Below are 23,685 nucleotides of genomic sequence, written 5' to 3'. Positions count from 1 at the left end.
TCAAACTGATAAACAAACGTGTTTGACAAGTGTTTGACGATCCACCTAGCCAAAGAGTATAGAATCACTACTGGCTTCACTCAGGTGAAATATTTATACTAGGTAATTTATAGCCTATATGCTACCTACTTCCGGATAAAGTAGCTTTTTAAGGGTGAAAGAGTTTTATTAAAATCGGTTCAGTAGTTTTAGAGTTTATCGATTACAAGCAAACAAACAAGCAAAATATGCCTCTTTATATAATTAGTAGGTTCAAGCCGCGACTTGCACGAGTCTATAAAGCATAAAGGTGGTTTACTGGTTATGATTGCTAAAATCTCAAAATGGAAACAAAAATCATATTATCTACTTAATAATATTTTTGATGGCTCAGGTTTTAAATTAATAATTGATTGGAATAAAATTGGATCGTCTCAAATACCAAAATTAATGCTAAATGAACTAAATAATATAGTTTTATTAGTTTTAAGATTTTTAATAAATTATGTTTTAGAAAGGCGGTATTAGTATGTTCCTAGTTACCTATTAAATTCTTCATCTTATTTTCTGGTCCATTATAATTTGCCAGCATGGTGGACTATGGCGAAAACCCTTTTCACTCTGAGAGGAGACCCGTGCGAGACTGCTCTGTAGTGAGCCGGCGATGGGTTTATCATGACGATGATTATTTTCGAATTAATATGATTAAATGAACAGGTTTGTATGGTTTGTTTCCTATATACTTAAAATTTACACCTCGAAAAATAAAATTTTAATGATTTTTAAAAACATTGGAGTGCACTGCCAATGAACTCTTTTGTAAGTGTGAGTGACATTCCATAATATGTGTTTCTCACTCACACATTGACATATCGGTTATGGTGGTTTTCGCGGTACTAGAGCGTCGGTAACTTAATTTCTTTTAAAAAGCATAAAAGAAGTGATAATATTGGTTTACATTATTGTGATTTGGAGGTAATTAATGTTAACGTGCGTAGAAATATTTTTGAACAGTGTTAAAGGTCGAGTTATCAATTATATCAGCATATTGAAACAGTGATGGCGCGTGGATGACGGCTCTTATGTATCCCAGGTCGTAAGAAAATAGGACTTTGGTCGAACGATATCAAGGCGTTGTGTTTTTTAATTAAACATTCTGTACCTGCTAATATTTCTCTCTCTAAAACAGACGTGAAATTAATTTTTGGCGGTACAAGTGGTTTGTAAAAAAGAAAATTAAGTTTTCGATACTATGACATAGATAGTCCATTATGGATACCGAATCTTGCATTTCATTTTAGTGCATCGTTTGGCGAATGGAGTATTATTGTGTTAGGATTTTTTGATAAATTGAATACTATGGTCTATATTGATTAAAACACAACACCACAGTTTAATACGCTAGTATAAACAGAGATTCATTTGAATAACCTTTATTACAAAATGCCCAACTTCATTTCGATTTTTTTGTTTCAGTAATCAGATGTAAATGATTTCTGGGGCTCTAAACTTGTTTGTTGGAACATGACTTCGTATTTTCAATTTGGTTATGGACAATAAAATGGCGATTTAAATGTTCTGTTGAGGAATACAATTTCACGACATTTTCGTTCTAGCTTTGTATGTGAGCGTTACGTCAGTCGCCCACCAGCGAATGGCTCCTCGCCTTTGTACAAAATGGAGGAATCTGAGGACAATATGAGTGCTGAAGAAATCAAGTTTGGTGACACCCTCATCAAAGCTAAGCCAAAAAAGAGGTCACTTGTTGAAAGAGAATTGGAAACGAGTTTGACGGCGCGAGTTACATCGCCTTTAACAAATGGGGATGCAACAAGCACAAGTCGCTATGGGAGAGCTCGCCGAATTAAATCCAATTCTGATTTCTGCGACTCGGAGAAAAGTGCACCCAAACTTCACAAGACTCCTGCACTCGACAAGTCACCTAGCAAAGTACAGTCGCCTGCCTATAAAATGCATGCCTCAAACTCTCCTGTCAGAATTGAAACTCCAAAACGAGACATGTCTCTGGAAAATCAAATTGAAAATATCTTTAATGAAAACATTTCGTTAAGTCGTTTTGGTTCTGAGGAGAAAGCTTGCAAGTCGACAACGAAGAAATCCCCTAAAGTCTATATAAGAAAAGATCTGATACAGAGTAAAGATAAAGAGGATGACACTGTTGTTCTCATAAAAAATATGTTTTCTCCGTCAAAGAGTGCAAAAAAGTCTAACACTCATTTATCCAACTACTTAGAGAGGTCTTCTGAAAAGTTTAATAAGAAAGAGAGATCTTCTGAAAAGTATAACATGAGGAAACCAATAAATGGGTATTTAAATACATCTTCCGTTGTGAAAACTTTGGACTTTGATAGTAAAAAGAAAAAGAAAGAAGAGAAAAAGGCTGTTTTGTCAAAAAGTGAGTTGTTTGATTTAGAGGCACAGTGTGAGTACCAAGTTGGAGACTTGGCATGGGCAAGAATGGGAACTTATCCATTTTGGCCTTGCATCATTACCCGAGACCCACTGAGTGGAATGTTTGTTAAAAAGAAGTGTAAGTATTTTTATATTTTTTTTTTGTCAAACTAAAATTTACCATACATAACTGATAACAGCATATTCATTGATTCATATTTTTGAAAGTAATTATAAACATCACCTGCTTCAACAGTGAAGGAAAACATTGTGAAGACACTTGCATGCCTGAGAGTTCTCCATAATGTTCTCAAAGGTGTGTGAAGTGTGCCAATCTGCACTTGACCAGCATGGTGGACTATGGCCAAAACCCTTTTCACTCTGAGAGGAGACCCGTGCTCTGTAGTAGGCCGGCGATGGGTTGATCATGATTCATATAACATATAGCAGTTGTAAAAGTTGTTTTTAATTAAAATATAATATAACTAGCTTATGCTCGCGACTTCGTCCGCGTGGAATACACAAATTTCAAACCCCTATTTCACCCTCTTAGGGGTTGAATTTTCAAAAATCCATTCTTAGCGGATGCTTACGTCATAATAGCTATCTGCATGACAAGTTTCAGCCCGATCTGTCCAGTAGTTTAACCTATGTGTTGATAAATCAGTTAGTCAGTCACCTTTCCTTTTATATATTTAGATCTATTCTATTAATTATTACTAGTAACTTTTTGTCAGTTTTGATGTGCACAGAATTTCTGTACTTTGTTATGTGTATTTCTTCTTACCTACTTAATTAAAGACAAATATATTTATGCAAAGGTGACCATTCACACATAATATAGGCAGGTACTTTAAAAATATTTTAACTGTGTACTGTGCTTTATAAAAAACTAGCTTATGCTCGCGACTTCGTCCGCGTGAACTACACAAATTTCAAACCCCTATTTCACCCCCTTAGAGGTTGAATTTTCAAAAATCCTTTCTTAGCGGAAGCCTATGTCACAATAGCTATCTACATGCCAAATTTTAGCCTGATCCGTCCAATAGTTTGAGCTGTGCGTTGATAGATCAGTCAGTCAGTCAGTCAGTCAGTCAGTCACCTTTTCCTTTTATATATTTAGATATTTTTTTTTTTTTTTTTTTATTAAAAGAATATTAGCCATGTTAAATGACTAATATTCCGCTTTCCTCTCCAATTAAGCGTCAGGCTTGTGCTAGGAGTAGGTGCGACAATAGTGCAACGGGCGGGGTTTGAACCGTCGACTTTTCGGTTTTCAGTCCACTCCTATACCGGTTGAGCTATTGAGGCTCTTGAATTAAACATCAATTCAACATTGATGAAATGATCAAGTTTTTTCACTGTGATAGTTACATGATTCTAAGTTTATAATGCACCATTTTCTTCGTATTAACAAGACACAGGTCGATTCTCTTGTACACAATCTCTAAACTAAACTAAAATGACAATAAAGAAGAATAGAACTAGATTTAGACGTGTTAATTCAGTTTAGTTTAGAGATGGTGTGCAAGAGAATCGGATCCAATGTAAGTATAGTTTTGTTTGAATCACATTAAAGTCTAGCATGATAAAACAAATTACATTAGCATAAACATAACTATACTTATCTATATTTATGATAATTATTGATAATGCAATTTATGTTACATACTAAAATTGTTTTGGTTTTATTACAATACAAGTACCTACTTAAATGTTAAAATATATATAAAATATTAGTATACTCCCAAACGTGGTAGATTATGGTCAAACCCTTTTTCTGAGAGGAGACCTGTGCTTAGTAGTGAGCTGGCGATTGATCATGATAATGATGATTACTATATTAATTTAAAATGATTCCACCATCTACATAAAAATATAAAGTAATGAACAAACTACTTAACTAATTGGTTTAAAATATTTTGATTTGTATATTAAAAAGTTGCCTAAAATATTCAATTACAATTTTTTTTATTTTTACTTGTAAGATCTACCATAAAAGTGGTAAACCACTCTTAGGTTTATGTCGTTTTCACATCAAAGTCCATAAACATTTATTTTAGTAGACTATAGCCAAATCCTTCCCATTCTGAGAGGAGATCCATGTTCAGTAGTTAGCCGGCAATGGGTTGATAATGTTATGAGTTTTTAATTTAAATACTGTCATTGCAAAACTTGAAAATCTATGCTAATATTAAAAATGCGAAGGTGTGTTTGTTTATTTGTCCCTCATATATTCCATATACCATAAATTCAGCCAATCACAACAATTGCGATTGTAACACTGATTGAAGCAGGTTTTACGGATATCAAAAATTGTGATCCCAGGAGACGCAGGTTCGAACCCTACCGGTTCTGCAATTTTGAATTATTATGTATTTAAAAAATATTCAGAAATTTCCTTGAAGTGTAGGTAAAAAAGACTCATAAAAATATAAATATAGTAAAAAGGAGATATAAAATCTTGTTAAATGTAAGAAATAACAGGTTTTTTTTTAATTTTGCTTTATTTATATAACTTCTGTAATTTTTTATACGTTAATTACAGTGTTTGGACGTATAGAACGGGACGTGCTTCATGTCACCTTCTTCGGAGACAACGGACGCCGCGGCTGGATCGTGGGCACTATGCTCCGCAAGTTTCTTGGTCAGCTAGAGTTTGAAGCTGCAAGGGCAAATTTTCCACCTGAGGTTATTATTTTCTTCAATAATAATAATATTAATAGTTAAGTACTAAGTATGCCCTTCCGGCGTCAGTGTTTCCTGCCAAGTTTGATTTGAATACCTTCAAGGTAAGAGTGAAGATATACAGGGTGTAACCAGAACGCTAGCAAAAACTCAGCGTTTTTTAACTTAGGTAAACGTTTGTTGACCTCTAGCGTCAGTCAGATAATACAAATTTTAAATTTTGCTCTATTTGTGAATCAAAATCATACTGTTATTTGTTTGGTTCATTGTGAGTTTTTTCTTTTTTGCAGGTTAAGAAAAAGGATCCCAGATTGCATGCCGCATTTTTTATTTCAGAGAAAAAGATGTCACAGTGGCAGGTTTCTGTCGATGAAGCAGAAATGTTGTTGAAAGAGCCAAAAAGATTAAGAATTGACATTTTAAATGACATGCTTCAAAACGTTAGAGAAATAAAAACCACCCCAAAACATGAAACAAGCAAGACAATTGTAAGAACAAATAGTGATGTGTCTCTAAGTGAGAGTTTGCTAGATACATTGTTTTCTGAAGATGACTCGAAAGGAAATGATGCAGATAGATCAAGAAGCAAAAGCAGGAATAGGTCTTTTGATGTTTCTGAGGTTGTTACAGCTTGTCTGGATAACATGGCAGCCAAAACTGGCATTACTAAGATTCAAAGGCAATCTCATATGGATAGGTGGCTGCAAAAAGCGAAATCTAAAACCCCAGAAAAATCTCATCTCAGATCACTGTCTCTTAAAATAGAGAAAGATACTAAAGTAAGTAATACAGCCAAATTTAAAAGAAAGTTGCCCAAAAAATCTCTACCTAACAAACCTTATCATTTTAGAAAAACCATCACTGAATCTCACTCTGAATATAAACTGTTGTCACATCAAAATGAACACGATTATAGCCTAAGTGCCCGCGAGATTAATGAACCTATTCTTTTAGACAACATTGAAATTGAATACGAAAATGCTGAAATGCTTACAAGTGATGTTATAGAACCGGGATCAGGATTAGGTGTTATTTTTAAAGTCGAAACGCTTTTTGGTAAAGAACAAGCTGACATCAATGATCAAAATGACGTAATTATAACAGAAATTAATGACGCAAATGACATGCAAAATATGGATGTTGAAAATCAAATTGATATACAAAACAATCATGGACTATCATTAGATACAGATAATTTAGTACTTGAAGAAGGAAATAATGAATCATCCCTCTTTAGATATGACACGAAAGTCACGGAAATAAATAATAAAAACGAACTTAAGTTAGTTGAGACTATTGCGTCAAAAGACACTGGAAAGCATGAAAATAATTTAGAGACATTATCGATCAAGGATTCTGATATAGTAATATTGAAGGACTCAGATTGTGATCTACCATGTACAATTATTTTAGATGATAAAAGCATAGATAACCAAAGTGTTGATGTACGTGAATCACAGACTCAAACAACAAATAATAAGAGTGATATTGATTCAGTCACAATCGTTGATCATAATAACGTCTTAATGGATGTAGCAATAGAGACTAGAACTGTAACAGAGGAACAAAGTGACTTCAGAAGCAACATGCAAGACACGAATTCTAAAGTAGATAATGAGGTTCATTTATTTAATGAAAATGAGCTGACTAAAAGTTCAACCCCTGATGTTATTTCTAATGGCTTTGATAAAAACATCTTAGGACAGGCAAACCTAAAAAAAGAAAGTGTTCTCATAAAAAACATATCTCAGAAGAATGTGTTAGAGTCAAACATTCGTGCTGAAATCAATAAACTGCCAAATGTTACCTTAAAGGATGATGGTATTGAAGATTTTCATGATGTATCCGTTGAAATCTTGGATAAAGATACTTTAACGCAGCCAAGCGTTACGACGGAAAATTTACTTCAGAACAAAGAGCTAGCTTTAAATAATTGTGAAAACAAGACAACTAACTTGGGTTCACAAAACCCAGAAGAGTCTGATATTCTCAGCATGAAAAAATACGCTGATGACGCGGTTGAAGATTTTTCTAACAAACCTAAGTATACCGGACCCAAAACAACAGTACACACAACCCCGAATTTATTTCTAAAAGAGTTAAACTCAAATACTAGCACTCAAAGCAAGATGACTGATTTGAGTACACAAAACCTAGAAGTACCTTATGTTATAAATGTGACCGAATATGTTGATGATGGAATCAAAGATTTTCCTTCGGAACCCGAAAATAAAAAAAACTTAACTGTAATAAAAAGACGTTTACTTTCAAATAAGACGAAAAAATTAAACTCCAATAATGAAAAGAAACTGACTAGTTTGAGTAAAGTAAGTTCCGAGGTGTCAAATTTTTCAACCTTGAAAGAGTATGCCAGTGAAGTAATTGAAGATTTACCTGACAAATCCACAAATATCTTAGATAAAAACAATTTGGAACAGATAGCACCAGGCAAACAAATTGTAACAAAAGATGATTTAGCTCTAAATAAAGAGTTAAATTCAAACAATAGCACTGAGAGTAAATTGACTAGTTTGATCTCACTATGCTCCGATGTCTCGAACGTCGTAAATTTAAAGGAAGGTACAGATGATGCGATTGAAGATTTTCCTGATGTATCCAAAACTATCAAAGAAAAACCACTGACGGAACATGGAACCCCAAATAAAGGAATTAATATTAACATGAATGAGCTTAAGCCAAAGTCTAGCGCTGAAAACATACCAACTAGTTCGAGTACTCAAAGCGTGGAAGTGTCAAACTCTGTGAAATTAAAGGAATGTGCTGATGATGGGATTGAAGATTTTTCTGACATATCCGGAAATGTTGTAGTAAAAACTACAGAACAGGCATACAAAAATAATGTTATGACGAAAAATTTACTTCAGAACAAAGAAGCAGATTTAAATAGTTCAAAAATAAAATACAAAACTGCTAACCAGAGTACAAAAAGTCTGAAAGTGTCAAATGTTATTAACTCAAAGAAATATGTTGATAATAACATAAAATGTTATCCAGACGTGTCTACAAGAAACTTTGAAAAAAATCTGATTTCTGAATCAAAGAGTCTACGACAAAATGACCGGGAACTTAAAGAGTTTGAAACTCAATTATATAATATTTTTGGTTTATCGAATAAAAAATCACCAAAATCTAACGTAAATTTATCCTGTAATAAGTCTTTTAAGTTTTTAAATTCCACTGGTGTAGTTAAAATTATAGATGAAGTTGTCGAAATTGATTCTGACGATGAACCGGAATGTACGCAAATAAATGCAAATAAAAAAGTTATTCTTGACGGTCCAAACGAAAACGCATTGGTTAATGTAATAGAAATAGGTTCACCAGAAAAAGAAATATGTACACAAAAAGAGCAAAGCAAGGATATCTTAGTTGAAATAAAAAATGAACTAATGCTTGAAGAAAAATCTTCACTACAAAATTTGAGTAATATAACTGAAAAGAATGCTGCAATAGAGACTAAAAGCCAAAATGTGGATAAGCATAACTCGTCTGAAGAAACTCAAAAGAAAATCTCATTAAATAAAACAAACTTGCTAAAAGAATCTGCTATCGAAAATGATACTGAGAAAGAGTTGATAGTTGTTAATGTTGCAGAAACTATCTTAGATGAAGACGATAATGAAAGTATAGAAATGAATGCAATGAGTTCTGATGATTGTGAAACATCGCCACAAAAAAATAATTTACATACTGACCATAAATTGTCTGACACTAGAGAATTTCTAAAAAATCCGGATTTTATAAAATATTTAGAACTAAGACAAGACGCGTTAATCGAGGAGCAACCCGAGCTTACTGAACTGGAAATAACGAATTATCTGTATAAAACATGGTTGTATGAGGAGAGTTTGAAAACTGATATCAAGAAAACTGATGATATACAAAATTCTAAACTAGTAAATGGTTTGAAGCATAGTCCTATAAAAATCAAGCTATCTCTTAATAAATCAAGTAAAAAGAATAGAAAAACTTACAAGGTTCAAATAACAAATGACAATGAAAATAATGACAATACTCCTGTTAGTATATTTGATGAAAAAATTAAAACTGATTTAAACAATATAAATAAAAACAAACAAAATGACTGTGTAAATCAGACAAAATCATCGCCAAAAAGAAGCAAACGTATAAAACGAAATAATTATTTCAGCAGTAGTTTTCAACAATATTTTCTTAGCAGTGTTAAAAAGGACAGTTTTAGTAACAACATTCTCGAATTGATACCAAAAGAATGCAAAGTAGAAGAAAAAGATAACTGTCAGATTAAAATAGAAATTGATGCTAACGAAGACGATACTTGTAAAGAAGTTTCAGTTTCTAGTAAATCGTCAACACAAAATGGTTATAAAAATGTTCAGAAAGATAAAAAATTGCATTCATCTAACAAGACTGACTGTGTTGAAAACCTATCGCCAAAAGTCAGCGAGCTTGCAACGCGTAATGTAAGTCACGAAGGTAAACCGAGTAATGCCTCTTTAGATGGTTGTGATGCTAAGGGATCACTAGCAGCGCACCAGCTACAAATAACAATTTCCGAAAACCAATCTGCTTGTATTGCAGATGGTGAAATAATAAATACAAACACTACAGACATAAAAGAAGAAGACGACACAGACAATATATCAGTAAAAGCAGAAAATAGTGAAATATCGTTTCTTACTAAAAAATTACGTGCCAAAGATAAAATGTCTTCTGACAAAAGAAAAGCTTTAGAAGAACCGGAATTTTTACAATATCTAGAGTTAAAACAAGACACGCTAATCGATGAACACCCTGAGCTAACTGTAGAAGAAATAAAAAATTATTTGTATAAAACATGGTTATATGAAGAAAACTTGAAAACCGATGTAAAAAAAGCGGATGATATTGAAACTGTCACTAATTTAGTTAAAAGTGCGAATCAAGATGTCGAACCAGTCAAGAGAGCTCGTAAAAAGAGAGTCGAAAAAGATAAACAGATAGACTTCAATCTAAGTTCTGAGGATATGACGCGCAAAGAAAAGTCTAAGCGGAAGATTATAAAACCATATTTTTACAGAGAACATTTTTCTGATATAGAAGATGATATCGAATTTTTCGAAATATTTAAGCCAACATCCAAAACACCAACACCAGTTTCAGCTCTAACGGAAACTACTAAAATAGAGGGAGCTGAAGAGCAAAGTTTAGGCATCCAAATGGTCGACGTAGAGGAAAATGAAATAGATGAAGTAGAGGAATATTTTAGACAACTGACTGTACCAAAGCCGAATGTATTTAAAGGTTTACTAAGAGAAAAAGTTTGTGAAATTTGTGAGAAAGGTTACAATCTAATAAAATGCAAGGGTTGCCACTGCATGTTTCATGTTGACTGTGTGAGAAAAAAGCCTGAAGTTGTCGAAGCGGTGACAACGGTTCGAGGTAGAAAAAAGAAGAAGAAACCCAGAGGTAGAAAGGCGAAAGACCACTCTAACAGCCTAGACTCCGAGTGCCAAAGTGACGAGAGATCGCAAGACCTCAACGCATCTGACGAACTTGAAAACACGTCTATAGAAAACGAAGCAGAACCTATTGTGATAGGAAATGCTGATGATTTTGAAGCTCAGTTGGCCGTGAAAATGAAGGAACTCCTTGAAAACCCCGAAAGCAAAGAATACGAGTCGTTTTCTAGCGCGGACGAACTAGATTGGAATGACATTGACTATGGCGAATGCAAGATTGTGGACGTGTTGCCACGCAAGAAAGAGCGCGAAATTGACATCGACTATTCTAATTTTAAATGCAACAACTGTGAGAAATACGATAATCCGGTTTGTTTCGTTTGTAAATCAGCGGTGTCACCGAAAGATAAAGCGGAACATAGACAAAAGTGTCAAGTTGCACATTGCCATAAGTACTATCACATGGAGTGTTTGGACCATTGGCCACAGACTCAGTTCGTCGCTGGGGAGCTTTCGAGAATAAATAAAAGCAATCAGTTAGTTGAGGCGTTGACTTGCCCGCGGCACGTTTGCCACACGTGCGTGTGTGATGACCCTCGGGGTTGTAAGACTAGGTTCAGTGGGGACAAGCTGGCTCGATGTGTGAGGTGTCCTGCTACATACCATACGTTCACCAAATGTCTTCCAGCGGGCACTCAAATATTGACTGCTTCACATATTATTTGCCCGCGTCATTATGATCACAGGTGAGATTTATTTTAATGCACTATATTTAAATAGTCCTTAAATTATGTTTTTTTTAATAGTAAACATACTTCTAATTCTATTCTACATAATTCTAAATGGTTTTGGGTATTTAATCTAAATTTCTCATGTAAAATAAATTGAAAAAATTCCACAAACTGTCAAAATTTTAGTTTTATTGGGAAACTTAATTATTTTAATGGAATTACTAATTTAATTAATTTTAGGTGGAACTTTGTGGATTATCAATGAATTTAGTTTATTTTGAAAATGCTACATAATTTTGATCCTAAGGCAGAGAATATTGCTCTATTGCCATTTCTTTCTCAGTACACCACAGACGATAAATCTATCCTACAGTTTTGGCTTAGTTTTGGCCTCTTTAGAACATTGAAATGTACATCAAACTACCTTTCCCAGGCCGGGCAAAGTGCCTTGCCACGTGAACACGGGTTGGTGCTTCATATGTGCGCTGGGCGGTACGTTGATATGCTGCGAGTACTGCCCCACGTCCTTCCACGCCGAGTGCCTTAACATAGACCCGCCTGAAGGTAACTATAACTTGCAGCGAATTATAAAATTAATAGGGTATTTGACTCCAATTTTTTATTTACTTTATTATAAACTAGGATAAAAATAATGACGTAAACTGAAAAAAAAAAAATTAAATCGATCAAATAACAAAAAAGTTATAAGCATTTAAATATTTCTGATTAGACAGAGATAGCGATATAGTATTTTGACGTCACACCTTACTAACGCCATAGTAGCTTCGTGCGGTTTACATACAAATTTTCGTTTTGCGAGAAAGGGATAGAACGCCCTCCCACTCCAAAATTAAAATGCCTGTAACTTTGTAACTCTTTGTTCGATTTTAATATTTTTTTCAGCGTACGTCATTATTTTTATCCTAGTTTATAATAAAGTAATAATATTTATCAAATTCAAAAGTAGGCAAATACCTAATTAGAGAAATATGATTAACAGTGTGGCTAATTCCTTTGTACACAATCTCTAAACTAAACTAAAATATCACGTCTAAATCTATTGCTATCCCTTTCATAATGTTGCTTGCGGAAAAGGAAAGCACTAGATTTAGACCTGTTAATTTAGTTTAGTTTAGAGATTGTGTACTAGAGAATCGGCCCCAGTATCATAATTTTGGAATACTTATTTGTTAATTGTTTGTACACTTTCTTAACTAAATTGATAGAACCAGTATATTGTGTAATAGCTTTTTTCCTCAATGCAAAAAGGATAGCTAATTTTAGACTTGTCACTTAGTTTACAGAGCTTTTTCCATTGTTTAGTTACTTAAATACTTATTTGTATCTTTTTTTAGGTGGTTACATGTGTGAAGACTGTGAAACAGGAAGATTGCCATTGTATGGGGAGATGGTGTGGGTTAAACTAGGACATTATAGGTGAGTATACACTACGCGACAGGTTGAGATGACAATCGGGGTTATGAGGCGGGGGGACGCCCCGTACTCCTGCACAGCGCCTGTACCGGGTTAGCGCGGGGGTTGTGTGAAGCGTTCCCACACCGATTGCCATCTCGATCTGTCGCGTACTATACCTACCGTCTTTTAACTGAAAAGCTGTTACTTACAGCAAAAAACATTTTTGAGTTACTGAAAAAAAAACGGGAATTTTCTAAAAATAATGTTGCTTGGAAATTCATAAGTGTGGTTTGAATCAATTTTTTTTAGAAAATTAGTCCAATTTGACTAGCTTTTACTCGCGACTTCGTCAACATATTATGCACTAGCTTATGCTCGCGACTTCGTCCGCGTGGATTACACAAATTTCAAACCCCTATTTCACCCCCTTTTTCATTGAATTTTCAAAAATCCTTTCTTAGCGGATGCCTACGTCATAATAGCTGTCTGCATGCAAAATTTCAGCCCGATCCGTCCAGTAGTTTGAGCTGTGCGTTGATAGATCAGTCAGTCAGTCAGTCACCTTTTCCTTTTATATAATATTATTATTATTATTTAGATTAAATTTGGTTTTGGTCTTGATTGTATGTTTTTCTTAGTGGCACTGATCCAGTTAGCTAATTGCCTCAGCTTGCTGGATCTAATTTTTAACATCTCTTCTCTTGTCCCTATTTCCTTTTTTGTTTTTCTCCTTCTATCTAGTTTGCTCATCGCAAGTTGTGGCAATTACTAAGTGGGTCTACGTAATAGTATTTATATGTATCTATTTTGTGTTGTGTAGTTGTAAGTTTTCTTTGTGTAACCTGTTGATTGTCCTTTCAAATAAAAAATTAAAAAAAATTAAAAAAAAATAAAAATTAAGCTCGTTTTAAATATGTTTTCATGTCAATTCCTTTCAGATGGTGGCCGGGCATAATCCTGCACCCGTCAGAGATCCCGCTGAACATCCTGGCTGTAAAACATTCTCAGGGCGAATTCGTAGTTCGATTCTTCGGACAATATGACTATTATTGGGTAAATAGAGGACGGGTGTTTCCATTCCAAGAAGGTAAATATAAAAACCGGTCAAGTGCGAGTCGGACTCGCACACGAAGTGTTCCGTACAATCGTACATGTAGTACACTAAGCACTTAAATTTTGTTGATTTGCATGGCGACCATTTTTAAATTCGCCATTTTGTTTTTTTGCTACTAGCTGATGCCCGCGACTTCGTCCGCGTGAAATTAGGTTTTTAAAAATCCCGTGGGAACTCTTTGATTTTCCGGGATAAAAAGCCTATGTCACTCTCCAGGTCTATATCTATACCCATGTAAAAAATCACGTTGCACCGTTGCGACGTGATTGAAGGACAAACCAATAAACCAACAAACAAACACACTTTCGCATTTAAAATAAGGGTACTAATAGCGGCAATATAATTATACACTGAAGATTTCAACTCTATGCCTATGATTCATGAGATTTAGCTGACAGACACGGACGGTTCACGGACGCTTATTAACAGGGTCCCGTCGGCAGCTTCCGGGTACGGAACCTTAAAAAAGTATAGGTTCTTAAGTTCTTTTTACTTTTTAGGGGACTCTGGCAGAGTGTCGACCCAAAAAACCAAAATAGACGCTGCATTCACTATGGCGATAGAGCATGCGCAAAGGGCTTGTGAAATATTAAAAAGTAAGTATTTAGTTGCAATCTTTCTTTCTAATTTTAACTAGGTTTTACAGTTGGCGTAAAACGAGTAGTGCAAGAATACGAGGCGTATGACTGTATTTTACAAAGATCGGTCAAGTGCGAGTGGGACTTGCACACGAAGGGTTCCGTACCGTCGTACAAGAAATAACACTTTTTTATAGCAGTCATTTTGAATATTTTATTATTTGTTGTTATAGCGGCAATAGACACATTATTTCAAAATTTCAGCTCTATAACTATTATTGTACACGAGATAAAACCCACTGACAGACAAACGGACGAACAATTGAGTCTTAGTAATAGGGTCCAGTTGGCATCCTTCGGTTAAATAAAATAAAAAAAGCCTTTATTTCTAATCCTTAATGAAAAGTATACATTACACGATATTCACATATTCCATTAGTAAATAATAATCAAATAGTAATTATTCATGTTTTATATTTAACAATACTTACTAACTTGTAATATTAATTTATGTTTTATAATTTAATAATTAATAGAAATATTTGAAATAAAGATTCATGAAAGAAGAGAAAAAAAAAATTAAACTACATACACAATAATAAAACCTCCGCTTACAGAACCCTAAAAAAGACGTTTCTGTCGAGTATCTCTTTTTATTACTATTATTATATTTGAATTTTTTTAAGCCGCGTCACCAAATGAAGAAGAATCGATGGACATAGCGTCATCACTTCTACCGCCGCACTATGTCAAGTTGAAAGTGAACAAGCCGTGTGGCTCGCTGTGTGGGAAGAGGATAGATATAGAGGAAAGCTCGCTCACACAGTGCGAGTGTGACCCCAACGAGCTCGACCCCTGCGGCCCCTACACACAGTGTCTTAACAGGTGAGTGGTGTAGTGACAAAGTTTGTCTTTGTGTGTGTGAAGAGGATGGACGTATAGGAGAACTCTCGTCTGAGAGAATGTCGTCTTTGTGTTTTTGCTGTCTATCTGTTAGCTGTGAACAGAAAAAATTTGTTGATTTGCATGGCGGCCATTTTTAAATTCGCCATTTTGTTTTTTGCTACTACCTGATGCCCGCGACTTCGTACGCGTGGATTTAAGTTTTTGAAAATCCCCTGGGAACTCTTTGGTTTCCCGGGATAAAAAATAGCCTATGTCACTCTCCAGGTCTTTAACTATACCCATGCAAAACACACGTTGATCCGTTGCTTCATTGCGACGTGATTGAAGGACAAACCAACATACCAACATACCAACAAACAAACACACTTTCTCACGTATTTAGTCGACGTTAGTTGAACCCATCATGAAATCACTCACGATAGTTTAAACACTAAAAAATAATAATCTAAATATATAAAACGAAGAGATGACTGACTGACTGATCTATCAACGCACAGCTCAAACTAATGGACGGATCGGGCTGAAATTTGGCATGCAGATAGCTATTATGATGTAGACATCCGCTAAGAAAGGATTTTTGAAAATTCAACGCCTAGGAAGTAAATTAATGTGTAGTCCACTCGAACGTTACGCGAATTTATTCGGCGTGTAGCCAATACACGTATAGAACGTAGCGAAGAATGCCTTATGTAAAATTATATTTTTCCTCCGGCGCGGCGGTAAAATAGGGTTTCGAAATTTGTGTAGTCCACGCGGACGAAGTCGCGGGCATAAGCTATTATCCGATATAATGCGTAAAAAATGACTTATCACGCGGCTTTTAACTTTGTGTCAAATGTCATGTCAAAAGTACGATTTTAGTCCTTATTTAAAAGGGAACCATACTTTTGACATAACAGTTTAATGAGTTGTATAACGCGTGAGAAGTCATTTTGTACGGACTATACCTATAATGTTATTCTTGTTTCAGGATGTTACTAACAGAATGCGGGCCAACGTGTCGCGCTGGTGACCGATGCAATAATCGTGCTTTCGAGAAACGTCATTACCCTAAATTGACCCCCTACAGGACACCGCACAGGGGATGGGGGCTGAAAACCCTCGAGGATATTAAAGCAGGTACCTACCTAATAATTTTTATCCAAACCCTATTTCACACTAGTGTTTGGAATGACGTTTGAATCGTTAAAACTTAAAAATACTTATAAATTACTAGCTTATACTCGTCCGCGTGGACTACACTAATTTTAAACCCCTATTTCACCCCCTTAGGGGTTGAATTTTCAAAAATCCTCTCTTAGCGGATGCCTACGTCATAATAGCTATCTGCATGTCAAATTTCAGCCCGATCCGTCCAGTAGTTAGAGCTGTGCGTTGATAGATCAGTCAATTACATTTTCCTTTTATATATTTGGAAGACTAGACGTCCCGTGGGAACTCTTTGATTTTACGAGGTAAAAAGTAGCCTCCCGTCCCTGGGATGTACGCTAACTCTGTAACTTATCAAAATCAGTGCAGTGAAAAGCTAGCAGACAGACAGACAGATCACTTTCACATTTATAATATTAGTGTGGATTGCTGCAATTTCTTCAACACAGTTTTTGTTTGTAGGTCAATTTGTGATAGAGTATGTGGGCGAGTTGATCGACGAGGAGGAGTTCCGGCGTCGCATGCGCAGGAAACACGAGGTGCGCGACGAGAACTTCTACTACCTCACGCTGGACAAGGAGCGCATGATCGACGCCGGGCCCAAGGGGAACTTGGCGAGGTGAGCCATAGAGTGTAGAGCGATAGAGCCCGTGGGCTAGTTGATCGACGAGGAGGAGACGTGGATTTTACGAATTTTTATGTAATACGTAAAATTATGGGTTTTTGTATTTTTACGAAATTGCGAAAGCAGTCTATTTAACAATTCCTAAGAAATAATTTATTTTTGACATAAGCATCATCCCAATTGACAATACCTAATTTTTCGAAGTTCAGAGTAATATATAAATTGAATTATTTTCTTTTAAGGTTTATGAACCATTCGTGCGAGCCAAATTGTGAAACTCAGAAGTGGACAGTTTTGGGGGACGTCCGTGTTGGGCTTTTTGCAATCTTTGATATACCTGCTGTAAGTATGCTTTATGTTCATCATCTAAATCTATCAAAGGAAAAGGTGACTGACTGACAGACTGATCTATCAACGCACAGCTCAAACTACTGGATGGATCGGGCTGAAATTTGGCATGCAATTAGCTAACATGAAGTAGGCATCCGCTAAGAAAGGATTTTTGAAAATTCTACCCCTAAAGAAATAAAATAGGGGTTAGAAATTTGTATGAAAGTCTGTCAGTTTTGAAGTTAGAATCGTAAAATTGTGTATTTACACTAATTGTTATAAACATAGAAAAAGTGCATCATGGTTTTTGAAAAATTTTGCCCCTAAGTAGAAAAATAAGGGGGTTGAAATTTGTGTAGTCCACGCGGACGAAGTCGCGGGCATGAGCTAGTTGTCATATGGTGTGGTAGGTGAGGTAGTGATTATTATGTGTTATTTATACATTTCAGAACAGTGAGCTAACATTCAACTATAACTTGGAATCGACGGGTATCGAGAAAAAGCAGTGCATGTGCGGCGCTAAACGATGCTCGGGTTACATCGGAGAGAAACCCAAACAGGTAAATATTTACGCTAGTCCTATTTTCATAGAATTCTTTAAAAAGGAAAAGATATGTCTGTAATACAGAGATAGCGGTCGTTGATTCTCTTTATTATCTTTAAAAGTCAAGGTTTTTTATTCAACTAGCTGCCCTGGCGAACTTCGTACCGCCTAACAGTCGATTCAAAGTTTTTAATTTTTCTCTCCGTAAGAACCATTCTCGTACTTCAAGGAATATTATAAAAAAAGAATTAGCGAAATCGGTTCAGCTGTACTCGAGATTGCGATCAGCAACACATTTAGCGATTCATTTTTATATATAGAGATTACAAATTATTACAATTAAAAAACTTGTATCGGGATTTAAAAAAAATATTTTTCCAGGACGACCAACCAAAGAAAAACAAACCAGGAATACCAACCAAACGCACTTATAAGAAGCGAAAAAATATAGAAATATCACCATCGCCCAAACCCAAACAGAGAGCCCCCAGGCCGTACAAACCTAGAGAGCTAACCGAAATCGAGAAAGACCTGTTAATAATCAAAAGTGCTAGCAACGGCATCTCTAGTGATTCTGAATCTAGTAGACTGAGCATTGATAGTAAAGATTCTAAGGGTATGAAGCGAAAAAGAACAGAAGATACTTTGTCACCCAGTACCAAGAAAATCAAGACTGATAAACTACTAGACGTCACACAAGAAAGTGATGCCAAGTATCAAGAGGTTTCGACTGAGAAAATAAGTATTTAAGATCTGCCGGAAAACGCTAAGGCTGAAATCTATAGAACCTATTTTAACTTTGCTCAGATATAAATAAAATAAATAAATAAAAGTTCAAATGTTAACGACAGTACTAAAAGAACAAAAAGTAAAAAGAACATAATTTTTTTATGTATAATTTTTTAGTGTTTTACCTACACCTTCAAGGAAATGACTAAATAATTTTAAATACATATCAAAAATTATTTAACATAAATATTGTTTTGCTATTGGCTCATAGTACTTTTGCTGAAACTCATTGTCGCAGCAAAAGTACTATCATCATCATCGTCATCATGATAGGAACAGCAACATAAATGTCAGATGCAGTACACGGCAGAAAGTAATGTACATCGATCTTCAGAATGACATTTCAGCTTTATAGAGCGTTGTCTCTGTCACTCATACCTATATGACGTTTTGTCGGTCTCAAAGACAGAGATAGTGCTCCACAAATCTGCTATCTCCTAAAGGTCGATGTACATAACTTTCTGCCGCGTACTGAACCTAATTTTGCCTGGCGGTCGCTAAGTGAATCCCTCTTAAGATACTGTTAAAACGACAGGTTTATGTTAGCGCCATAACTCTGTCTCGTTTTAACTCTAAATAAAGTCTGAACAAAGTCAAAGTACGCTCTATAGATCTCAGCATCAGCATCAAGATTTTATTGATTAAGTTCAACTAAGATTTTTTCACACTTTATTACTGAATTCTTAAGTACTAAGTTTATTAAAATCATGTTTTAAAAAGTGTTACCAATTATCATGATATACTAAACTGAAAAAAGAAATCAATAACTTTTAACATCTGTACATACAGTTACTGATAATATGAATAATCTGTGTGACTATACTGTTCAATCGCTAAATAATCATGAATATAGAATAGAATATATTTTTATTCAAAAATGCTTTTGAATCGTCAAAATAATTTACCACGGTTCGGAATGCTGTTCTTGAAATATGATATAAAAAAAAGAAATATTAATTGAGTTCAACTGAAAAATCTTTATTGAAACATTAAAGCAATGACTATATAACACAAATAAAAAAAAAAATATTTTTAATGTTGTTTGTGAGACAAGTACCAAAGAATTTCGAAACTGGATACTCTTTCCACGCTCAGAAGTTCGTATAGCGCTCTCTTTGTTACGTAATCCCATACAAATGACGGCGTTAACCATTTTGAGGCACCAACCAACCACAATAATGTTTTTTTATTTTTTTATTTTTACTGAACCACCTACAGAATTGTACCAAAAAATTTACATTATTCAAATTCTAGGTGCTAAGTTATTATATGATTTAAATTATAGGCGGATACAGCATGCAAAAAGAACTTAGAACTAAAAGCCTATGAAAGAAATACAAAGGTAAGAAGAAAAAACAGGAAAAGATAAAGTGTAAGAAAAAAAGATGTTTTCAAAGTACAATCAAAATTCAATTCGAGAATATTTTCAAAGGACATTCGAAATTAAATTTAAGTCATAGTTTCGTAGGTGCCTCAAAATGGTTAACGACCACTGAGATTTTGGGCTCTGTCATTTGTATGGTATTACGTACCAGAAAGAGCGCTTTACTAACTTCTTTGCGTGGATAGAGTATAGTAATCATCTTGTGGCACATTGGACAAGTTGGCCAAATGCGTTAGCAATTCGTATGTACGTTTGCGTTGGGCTCTTTAAACCAAGAACTTTACAATTTTTTTTTGCAAAGTACCTACTCATATTAGGTCCTAACTGAAAATCGTAGTAGTTAAGTTAAGAAAATCGAACCCAAATTCGATTGTATCGCATAAGAAATAGTTATTAAGTACAAAGAAATTGTGGAGCTGAGAATTTAATCGAAATCTACATTATGTTATGTTGAAAATGGCATCGATACGGCTAAAGCTCATTTCACACTACGGGACATAAATTATATTATAGTCTGATCAAAATAGACATTCAAAGTAGTAGGTAGTGTTGCCAATTTAACAACTTAGTCGCTTGATTTGATGACATTTCGAAGACGCGAGTGACTTTGTTTCACTTTTAGCGACTTTTATAAGGACTTTTGAAAAGTGTCTTTGTTTAAAAATATTTTACTCATGAAATGGAGATCACGATCTTACAGAGTTTCTAAAAGTCAGCTCCTTTTCTTATATTTATACTCGACAATCTATATATATAAAAGGAAAAGGTGACTGACTGACTGACTGACTGATCTATCAACGCACAGCTCAAACCACTGGACGGATCGGGCTGAAATTTGGCATGCAGATAGCTATTATGACGTAGGCATCCGCTAAGAAAGGATTTTTGAAAATTCAACTCCTAAGGGGGTGAAATAGGGTTTTGAAATTTTGTAGTCCACGCCGACGAAGTCGCGAGCATAAGCTAGTAAAAAATTAAAATGAATTTTGACAAAATATGTTACCAATATTTTATGGTTTGGATTTTAAGATAATAATATGAGTTAAGACAAAGTAGTGTATCAAACTCTACAAAATTAGGTATTAAAACACCCATTATGCAACCGTTTCATAAACCACTATTATATCCCGTAGTGTGAAATGAGCTTAAGATATTGTCGTCGAACGCAAGCCTATATTGAATTAAATAAAATCGGCTACTGTAATGGGGTCCCGTTGGCACCCTTCGGGTACGGAACCCTGAAAACGAGCTTATAGTCCCCGTAGAGTGAATAGAGAGAAGTGGTTTTATAGGGCTCCACACGCTCGCCGAGCGAAGATGAGCGGCAGCGAGTGCTAGCGAGAGAACGGCCGGTACTCTCGCTCGCACACGCTGCCGCTCGCCTTCACTCGGCGAGCGTGTGGAGCTAGTATCACATTCACATGTAAGAAAGAGATGGCAATATTATATCCATTTTTCTCTACATTTGACGTAATGGCCGTATCGATTGCTTTTTATTGTCCGTTCATCGTAACTTGACGCGTGGAGTAATATTTTGGCATCATTGTTTTATTTCTTTATTCCTTAGGGCTTAGGGTTTATTATTGTGTGATTTTCAATGGTGCCAACATAATATTACTCACGCCGCACGCGTCAAGTTACGATGAACGAACAATATTTACCAATTGTATAGAATCGAGTGTTCAGATAGTTATTTCGTTTGTATCGTGAGAATCATGGATTTTATTTTACTTGTAAATATTTTTAGTTAACGCTTTTTACATATCAGCCGCAGAATAAAGTACGTATTCAAATATTTGTGGTATTTTTTTCTGAGAATTAAGACATCTAGAAACAATATACATAATATTGCACACTGAAAACAAAAATGACACTATCCAAAAATTAGCAACTCTGCTTACACGGGCGATTGAAATTCAGCAATTCCAGACAATTTAGTTAATAATGACGTCACGACCACATGAAGCAATTTACTGTATTAATAATAATAATATTTTATTTATTCAAAGAAAATGTTGGACAAGACAGACTCCTTAAAACTTGTACACATAAAAATGGTAGAAACAATAGATATTAAAATACAATAGATATAAAACCTGATGGAGTGCTTTACCGTGCAATACCCAGCAATACCTGAAAATTTCAGCATTGTTATGCAAAATAATTGCTCCACTTAAAAGATTGCCCATGTAAGCGCACCATTCATTACTTACCTCTTGTAGCGGTGCGCTTATATGGGATTTTAAGCAATTGTTGCTCGGCGACACAACATTTCGGATAACATTGCTGAAATTTTCAGGTGTTGCTGGCTGGGTATTGCGGTAAATTGCTTCATGTGGTCGTGACGTCATAATTTACTAAATTGTCTGGAATAGCGAAATTTCAATTGCTCGTGTAAGCGTATCTTTAGGTACGTACCTGTAGTACGAGACAGTTCGATATGGCAATCGGGGGATGCCCCGCACACCCGCGCTATCCCGCACCTGTTTAGCGCGGGGGCTGTAGAGGGCGTCCCCACCCCGACTGCTATCTCGACCTGTCGCATACTATAACTGAAGTTATACGTGGCAGGAATCACCATAGATTTATCATAGTCCAACTGTATAATATAGGACATAGATAAATGTATGGGAAACACCGGACGCCGGAAGGGCGTTCTACTCCGTTAGCGGTTCGTACCGTCGTACGTAGAAACGAGCAAAAACGACTCATCCGTGACTTCATTCTGAACTGTCAGCGTAAAAGGCAAAACCAAGGAACTAAACCATTATCACTAAAAGCAACATTACTTAGGTAGGTACTCGAGTGTTTTCAAAAAGTTTAGAGTCTTTAAACGACTCTTGAGTGTGGCGATCTAATCTGTCATTGTAAAGGAAATAAACGAGAAACTTTTCCAACCATTAGCTGTTAATTAGTATAGATACATAGGTACTAAAATCTCCAAAATCTGATTCATACCAGAGGTAAGTAAGGTACCTCCACAGGTACCTACTTATTTAAGTAATCCAACTGTATAGTATAAGACATAGATAAATGTATGGGAAACACCGGACGCCGGAAGGGCGTTCTGCTCAGGAAATTCGTATCAGAAACGAGCAAAACGATTCATCCGAGACTTCATCCTGAATTGTCAGCGTAAAAGGCAAAACAAAATCAAGGAACTAAGAAACCATTATCGTTAAAAGCAACAATACTTGTGTTTTCAAATAGGCAGTTTAGATTTGAAATCAGACCATACTGTCTAGTGTCTTGTCATTGTAAAGGAAATAAGTGCCCAAGAAATTTTTGACCTGCCTACTGATTCGCTAACTCAGTGTCTATAGCCACCTAACTCATTTGACATTTAATTCATTAAGAGTTTTCTACGAAAAAATATTTTAATAACACTCAATGAAGCAGCAATGTAGAACTAACCAATGTCAAATGAACTCGGTGGGTATCATTCAGTGCTAGACACTGAGTTAGCGAATCACTTCGCTGGTTGCTTTTTCATCTTTCTTCTATCGTACCGCAAGGCATCGTCAGGGTCTGCACCCATATGTAGTCAAAATTCCACGGACACGTACAAAACGATTTGCCTCCTCGTTTCTAATTTTAAC

The 23,685-nt window shown here is 35.3% G+C and overlaps 1 protein-coding gene across 3 annotated transcripts; it reads left to right on the top strand.

Moving 5' to 3' along the window:
• Positions 1 to 585: 585 nt before the first annotated feature.
• LOC117993404 (uncharacterized) lies at positions 586 to 21,879 on the top strand. 3 transcript variants are annotated; one of them, XM_069506810.1, is made up of 15 exons: positions 859 to 954; positions 1,456 to 2,237; positions 2,268 to 2,530; positions 4,940 to 5,082; positions 5,370 to 11,266; positions 11,685 to 11,815; positions 12,607 to 12,688; positions 13,606 to 13,754; positions 14,282 to 14,377; positions 15,046 to 15,244; positions 16,236 to 16,384; positions 16,877 to 17,033; positions 17,282 to 17,381; positions 17,819 to 17,929; positions 18,295 to 21,879. In XM_069506810.1, exons 2-15 carry the CDS (start codon positions 1,657 to 1,659, stop codon positions 18,661 to 18,663), a joined length of 8,427 nt encoding a protein of 2,808 aa, XP_069362911.1. In that variant the 5' UTR covers positions 859 to 954; positions 1,456 to 1,656; the 3' UTR covers positions 18,664 to 21,879. The 3 variants fall into 3 exon arrangements, with proteins under 3 accessions (XP_069362910.1, XP_069362911.1, XP_034837088.1); XM_069506809.1 differs by lacking the exon at positions 859 to 954 and adding an exon at positions 586 to 696 and having other exon boundaries at positions 1,456 to 2,530; XM_034981197.2 differs by having other exon boundaries at positions 1,456 to 2,530.
• The last annotated feature ends 1,806 nt before the right edge of the window (positions 21,880 to 23,685 follow it).

This window comes from Maniola hyperantus, chromosome 24, assembly GCF_902806685.2.
Source record: "Maniola hyperantus chromosome 24, iAphHyp1.2, whole genome shotgun sequence".
Classification (NCBI taxonomy): domain Eukaryota; kingdom Metazoa; phylum Arthropoda; class Insecta; order Lepidoptera; family Nymphalidae; genus Maniola; species Maniola hyperantus.
Note: the sequence above shows the minus strand (reverse complement) of the source record. Positions and strands in the feature narration are given on the sequence as shown.

What these genes read in the sequence shown, in the direction of transcription:
- LOC117993404 (XM_069506809.1), top strand. Translation starts at nt 1,657, where the DNA reads ATGGAGGAATCTGAGGACAATATGAGTGCTGAAGAAATCAAGTTTGGT. An exon ending in TAACATAGACCCGCCTGAAG is followed by an intron (nt 11,816 to 12,606) that starts GTAACTATAACT and finishes ATCTTTTTTTAG; the next exon opens with GTGGTTACATGTGTGAAGAC. An exon ending in CCTCGAGGATATTAAAGCAG is followed by an intron (nt 16,385 to 16,876) that starts GTACCTACCTAA and finishes TTTTGTTTGTAG; the next exon opens with GTCAATTTGTGATAGAGTAT.